This window comes from Lycium barbarum, chromosome 7 (genome assembly GCF_019175385.1).
Source record: "Lycium barbarum isolate Lr01 chromosome 7, ASM1917538v2, whole genome shotgun sequence".
In the NCBI taxonomy this organism is placed as follows: domain Eukaryota; kingdom Viridiplantae; phylum Streptophyta; class Magnoliopsida; order Solanales; family Solanaceae; genus Lycium; species Lycium barbarum.
In genome coordinates this window covers 104,140,482-104,147,385 of record NC_083343.1, presented here as the reverse complement: position 1 = coordinate 104,147,385, position 6,904 = coordinate 104,140,482, and the positions used below count along the sequence as shown (strand labels likewise).

The following is a 6,904-nucleotide window of genomic DNA, read 5'->3' as shown; positions in this document are numbered from 1 at the left end:
GTATAGCAAATAGCTGCTCATTAGGGAACGACTCTCGTATTTGGACGTTCCATAAAATGATTATGGTTGTCCAGTCTAGACAAGTGGTCTGCGACTTGGTTCTCAGCTCCTTTACGATCCTTAATCTCAATATCAAATTCTGCAAAAGGAGAATCCACCGAATCAACTTGGGTTTAGCATCCTTCTTGCTGAATAAGTAGCGAATGACTGCGTGGTCTGTATAGACAATAACATGTGTCCCGACAAGATAGGATCGAAATTTATCAAACGCATAAACCACGGCTAGTAGCTCCTTCTCTGTTACAGTGTAATTCATTTGGGTAGCGTCTAACATCTTGCTGGCATAGTAGATAGAATGAAAAACTTTCTCTCGTCATTGTCTTAACACAGCCCCCACAACATTGTCACTTGCATCACACATCAACTCGAATGGCAAGTTCCAGTCAGGTGCAATGATTATTGGTGCAGTTACCAACCTCTTCTTTAGACCTTCAAAGGACTTAATACAAGCATCATCGAATAGGAATTTCACCTCCTTTTCAAGTAACCTGCACATTGGACTCGAGATCTTCGAAAAATCCTTTATGAAGCGTCTGTAGAATCCTGCATGCCCGAGGAAACTGCACACACCCTCGACTGATACAGAGGGTGACAACTTCTCAATGACCTCCACTTTAGCACGATCCACATCCATAAAGTGACATTTTTTCCAATTTAAGACCAGGTTAGTCTCTTCACATCTCGCAAGTACTCGGTCTAGATTCTTCAAGCAAACCTCAAAAGAGTTCCCAAATATCGAAAAATCATCCATGAACACTTCTACGAAGTCCTCAACCATCTCTGAAAAATAGCCATCATACACCTTTGGAAAGTCGCTGGTGCATTACACAACCCAAATGGCATTCGTTTGAAAGCATATGTACCATATGGGCATGTAAATGTGGTCTTCTCCTAATCCTCCGGAGTAATAGCTATCTGATTGTAGCCAGAATAGCCATCTAGAAAACAATAAAACTCTTGCCCGGCTAACCTGTCTAGCATTTGATCTGTGAAGGGAATGGGATAGTGATCCTTTCTGGTTGCCTCGTTCAACTTGCAATAATACATGCAAATTTTCCATCCAGTGATTGTTTTAGTAGGAATGAGCTCGTTTTTGTCATTTGTCACAACTGTCATCCCTCCTTTCTTCGGGACGCATTGCACCGGGCTCACCCACTTGCTGTCCGAAATGGGAAAAATAATGCCTGAATCTAACCACTTGATTACCTCTTTCTTGACAACCTCCTTCATCACCGGATTCAGTCTCTGTTGATGTTGTGCGCTAGGCTTATGATCATCCTCCATGAGTATCTTGTGCATGCATAGCGCAGGGCTAATTCCCTGAATATCAGATATCTGCCACCCCAATGCCCTTTTGTGAGACTTCAATACTTCCAAACAAATACTAACTTCTTCGGTGGTCAACTCTGCTGCCAATATCACTGGCAAGGTATCACCCTTGCCTAAGAATGCATATTTAAGATGGGCGGGTAAGGGCTTCAATTCCAACTTCGGAGGCTCTTCAATTGATGACTTCGGAGTTACTCCCATTGTCTTGTCTAAGTGCTCAAACTCGCCTACCCAAATATAAATACTTTCCATATCCAGAATCTGCACCATCTCAACCACCGCTGTGTCACCAAAAATATCATCCCCCCACCAAGGCTCTCTCCAATGGATCATGAGAAGTGATGAGTGGCCTTCGTGTATCATCATTCAGAACAATAATGGCGGACAACTCCTCATAGATTGCAGGAATCTTCAGAGCTTGGTACACATTGAAGACCTCAATTTTATCATGTACTCTCATAGTGAGCTGCCCGACAGCTACATCAATAAGTGCTCTCCCTGTGGCCAAGAATGGACGCCCCAAAATAAATGGGACTTCCGGGTCTGGCTCGAAGTCCAAAATCACGAAGTCTGCAGGAATTATCAACGACCCCACTTGCACCAGTACATCTTCAATAATGCCTTCTGGTCTTGCTAATGATCTGTCCGCCAGGTGAAGAACTATAGTGGTTGGTCTGGGCACTCCCAAACCTAGCTTTCTGAAGATAGATGAAGGCATCTGATTTATACTTGCACCAAGATCACATAATGCTCGAGCGACAACCTGCTTCCCAATAGAAATCTCAATCGTGAAACTTTCGGGATCTTTCAATTTAGTGGGCAACCTGTTTTGAATCCGCGAAGTGCACTCCTCAGTAAGTGCAACGGTGGCATACTGTTACACCTCGGAAAATCTTCCGTTGGTACGCAAGTGAATGAACTAGTAAGGGGTATGAGTATACGATGTTTTCATGAGCGAGCGATGACATTCGATGATTCTAGATGAGAGTTCAAAGATGTTAGAGATGGGGGAAGAGGATTGCCAAGAGAAGGCAAAGTATTTAATAAGCATCGGAAAGAAATTACGAGTGACGAGTTAGTAAGGGCTTAATGATGTCTTGGAGTAGAGTGATAACGTCCCTTGGATTGGTATTGAAGTGTTGAATAAGTGTTAAGAAGGTTCCATAAGGATTAGAGATCAAACGAGACGACGAAACGAACTTCGGGATCACTGGGGATTATACGGCCAAACATACTAGCCGTATAATTTATACGGTCCGTATGTTTGGGACCGTATAATCAACCCAGATTGGCCAAACTCTCTGGACCAATTGTACGACCAAACATACGGCCCGTACAATTTATACGGACCGTATGTTGGTCCGTATGTTTGGTCGGGACAGATTTTGTCCAATAAATGTAAGGGACCAAGGTTATTTCATTTCATTTCTTCTTGACACCCCTTCTCTCTAAAACATCTATTTACATATATTCCACAAGTTTTCAAGGGTTTTTAGTGATCAACAACACAAAATAAGTGAATCAAGTGTAAGCAAACCCATTAAAGATCATTCAAGTCAAGAAATCCAAATGGAGAAAAACTAGGGTTTTGGCTCAAGTGGAGTATTTCGACTAAGGCTTGTTCCTACAACATATAAGGTACGATTTATGGTATTTATATGTTGTTTAAGGTATTTGGAAGTTGAAATGCTTGGATTTTAGAAGAGTATAGCAAAATGGGTCATGAAAGATGAATAGTGACGTTTTTGAGAAATAGTTTGAATTGAATCATGATTGTTGTTATGTTGTGACATGAATGGGTTATAAATGACGTTAAGATCATGAAATAGGCATTGTATGTGAATGGACGAAATCGTGTGTTATGGTCTTGAATATGGAAAATTGGAAGTTAACTGAGAATATGGATAATGTAGATGACTAAAGGCTATTGTTATGATATTGTAAATGTATTGTTGACGTTTGGGAGTTGAATTACAATATGGAGGAATGTTGTATAAATAAAGGAGATGCTTCCCGATTTTCCCTAGCTTTAGCCATGTATGCTAGTTGTCAATTCTAATGATAGTATGACCTTGATGAAGGTATAAACACAAGCGTGGAAGGGAACGTGCAAGTGTTTTATAGTCGAACGAAAAGGTATGTAAGTCTAACCCTTCTTTCATAAGGCATAGTTCTTTGGCCAAACGTCTAAATCTCCTATAAGACTATGATTCCCTTCAAACGATTTGATTCTCCGAGCTAGTAAGCTCCCGATGCTCGATGTGCTACGATTGTACTAAGTTTCTCGTATGACGAGTAAGCCTATAGGGTAGATGTAATGATAATGACAATGATAGTAATGATGATGAGAATAAAATGATGCTAAAGATGCTTATGAGCTATTATATGTATGTGTGCCTATGAAGGGCTATAATAAGACCCTGAACTTATGACGCCGGGTAAGAATATATGTATATGAATATGTATAGAGTATGTATATGATTATGAAATGCGCGCGCACTTCTGCAGAAGGTACGGATAACCCTGATGCCTTGGTAGGGCCAGATATGTATGACCTTGAGCCTTGGTTGACCAAGTATGTATGAAACACCGAACCTTTATGGTCGGGCACGCTATAGCTATATATATATGTGTGTGTGTGTGTATATGACATCAATATGAGTACGAATATGTTATAAAAATGAATGTGAAGGTAAATAAATACGGATATGGATGTATGTACACGGATATGCAATAGAAATGGAATGTCCTTGTGGAAAGCAAGTAAGTGCTATGACGACGATATTATTATCTCCCATGTTATGCTATCTCATATATTGACTCTTAAGCTTTCATATTGATATTGATCATGCTTTACATACTCAGTACATTCTTCGTACTGACGTCCTTTTATTTGTGGAAGATGCGTCATGCCCGCAGGTGCACAAGGAGACAGGCTTGATCCATAGCTATATTTTTAGGGACTACATAGCGGAGCTCCATTTCATTCGGAGCTATAGCTTTTGGGTACTTATTTTTTTGTGTACATAATTATGGGCATAGCGGGGTCCTGTCCCGCTCATGTGATATGTTATAACATTCTTAGAGGCTCGTAGACATGTGTATATGGTTAGATGTGTTTGGCCTTGTTGGCCTATATTTTTGTATGTCATTTTGTTGGCCTTATCGGCCCATGTACATTGATGGGGCATAGATGCCTATGATGATATAAGAAATGTTGTCGTCCAATTGGGATCAGTATGATTGATGGCTAGAATGCATGATTTTATTTATGGCTCACCTAGACGTTATGTGAAAGTATGTTAAAGGGGTGCCCGGGTGGGGTAGCGCCGGGTGCTCGTCGCGGCCCTAGTCGGGTCGTGACACATACTCTGTGAATCGGCTTTTGTTTGCAACAATATCTTTGATATACGTAGCATACTTTGGAATACCCTGCAGCATATCAACCAATAGGACATTCACGTGTACCTGCTTAAGAAAATCAAAAAAACGTCTTGTAAGTAGCCTATTCTTTTTGTCTTGCCAGACGTTGAGGGAATGGGGGTGGTGGCTTTGCAACCACGAGCTGTGGCTGCTTTGCCACTGGTGCCTTGACTACCCTCTCTTCTTCAATCATCTCCTCGGTAATCTTCTCTTTTTCAGCTTCTACTTGACTGGTTTTCTTAGGAGCCACTTCCTCTAGTTCTCTCCCATTTCGAAGAGTCACAGCATTACAAGGCTTGGGATTCACATCCGTATCACTTGGAAGTCCTCCAGGTGGTCTAGTATTTTGTGCACCAGCTATCTGTCCCATCTGCCTCTCTAAATTCCGCACAACCAAATTGCTATTCTAATTATCTACTATCAACTTCTGCTGGTCTATCATCATCTTCTGCATATCACCCATTATCTTTTTCATCTATCTCTTCCATACTGTTCGTGGGTGCTTGAGGAGAAGGTGCTGGCTGATAGCTCTGTTTCTGATTACCTGGGTTGTCACTCCACCTGAAATTCGGGTGATTCCTCCAATTTGGGTTGTAGGAATTCCCGTATTGATTGTTGTTTCCTTGCCCCTTGCTTGCATTACCCACAAAGTATATGGATGTGGGATTTGCAGGGCATTCATCATTGTTGTGAGCTTCTCCACAGACTTCACAAAAAACGATGGCTTGTTACACTGCATGCACATGTGATGGAGCTTGCGCAGCAGTTAACTTTTTGATTTCAGTGCGCATGGCATCAATCTGTGCTGATAGTGTTGTAAAATTATCTACTTCAAAGACACCCGGTGCCTTCCTAACTGAACTGCTAGCTGCATCATCCTGCCAGTCTGGAGTGCTCTGATTAAACCTGTTTAATAGTGTGAATAGTTCTTCATAGCTTAGATCAAGAGCCTGCCCTCCTGCAGCAGTGTCTAGTGATGACTTATGTTGGGCATCCAGACTCTCAATAAATGTGTGTGCCAGAACTTCATTCGTCTGATGGTAGTGAGGACAATCTCTGAGAAGACCCTTAAACCTCTCCCAGGCTTGATACAAATTTTCTCTATTTTTCTGCCTAAATAACATGATCTCCCTTCGGAGGCAAGCTGTCTTTGCTGGTGGAAAGAACCTTGTCAATAATTTCGTCGCCAAATCATCCTACGTAGTGATAGAATTGGCGGGATCTGCTAATAACCAATTACTTGCATTCCCCAATAGAGAGAAGGGGAACAGTGTCATCCGCACATATTCTTTAGTGACCCTTCTAGTAGCAAAAGTATCGACAATCTGCTGAAAAGTATGGATGCGACGCTGAGGATCCTCGTGCGACATTCCAGTGAATTTCCCACTAGAGTGAAGTAGTTGAATCATAGGATGCTTCAGCTCAAAGTGCCCTTCGATGGTGGGCTTGACAATGCTTGAAGTGCATCCGCCACACGAGGCACTGCAACCTCTCTCACTTTCGCTGGTTGATTATTAGCCATGACCACAGGTAACTCTGCTACAGTGTCACGACCCGGCTAGGGGGCCGCGACGAGCACCCGGTGCTACCCCACCCGAGAACCCCCTTATCGTACATAACATAACATCTAGGTGAACCATAAGTCAGTTTGTGATTTTCTTATCGTTAATCATATTGATCCCATTAGACGACCATCATCATTTAACATATCATAGGCATCTGTGCCACATCATAAGTACAAGGCCGACGTGGCTAACAAAAGATATACAAAACATGGGCCGACATGGCCGAACATCTCTACCCACATACACATGACTACGAGCCTCTAAGAGTATGACATATCGTATGAGCGGGACAGGACCCCGCTATGCCCATAATTATATACACAAAAGAATAAGTACCCAAAAGCTACGGCTCCGAAAGAAATGGAGCTCTGCTATGCAATCTCTGAATAAGCAGCTATGGATCAAGTCTGTCTCCCTGTGCACCTGCGGGCATGACGCAGCGTCCACAAACAAAAGGACGTCAGTACGAAGAATGTACTGAGTATGTAAAGCATGATCAACATCGATATATAAGCATAATGAACAAC

At 42.1% G+C, this 6,904-nt stretch overlaps 1 protein-coding gene and 1 pseudogene across 1 annotated transcript; one reads left to right on the top strand and one right to left on the bottom strand.

Annotated features, from left to right (window-relative positions):
• Positions 1 to 1,687: 1,687 nt before the first annotated feature.
• Positions 1,688 to 5,182, bottom strand: LOC132601679 (uncharacterized). Its single transcript, XM_060314754.1, has 3 exons — positions 4,913 to 5,182; positions 4,760 to 4,857; positions 1,688 to 2,213 (listed from the first exon to the last, which is right to left on the bottom strand). The coding sequence occupies exons 1-3, from the start codon at positions 5,180 to 5,182 to the stop codon at positions 1,688 to 1,690; spliced, it is 894 nt and encodes a 297-aa protein (XP_060170737.1).
• A 674-nt stretch (positions 5,183 to 5,856) lies between these two features.
• On the top strand, positions 5,857 to 5,947 carry LOC132604796 (small nucleolar RNA R71; annotated as a pseudogene).
• The last annotated feature ends 957 nt before the right edge of the window (positions 5,948 to 6,904 follow it).

Excerpts from the sequence above, each read along its gene's own strand:
- LOC132601679 (XM_060314754.1), bottom strand. The coding sequence starts at position 5,182 with ATGGGACAGATAGCTGGTGCACAAAATACTAGACCACCTGGAGGACTT. Across the intron at positions 4,858-4,912 it reads CCCCATTCCCTCAACGTCTG|GTACACGTGAATGTCCTATT; the intron begins GCAAGACAAAAA and ends TTTCTTAAGCAG. Across the intron at positions 2,214-4,759 it reads AACAAAAGCCGATTCACAGA|GTTGCCCACTAAATTGAAAG; the intron begins GTATGTGTCACG and ends GATTCAAAACAG.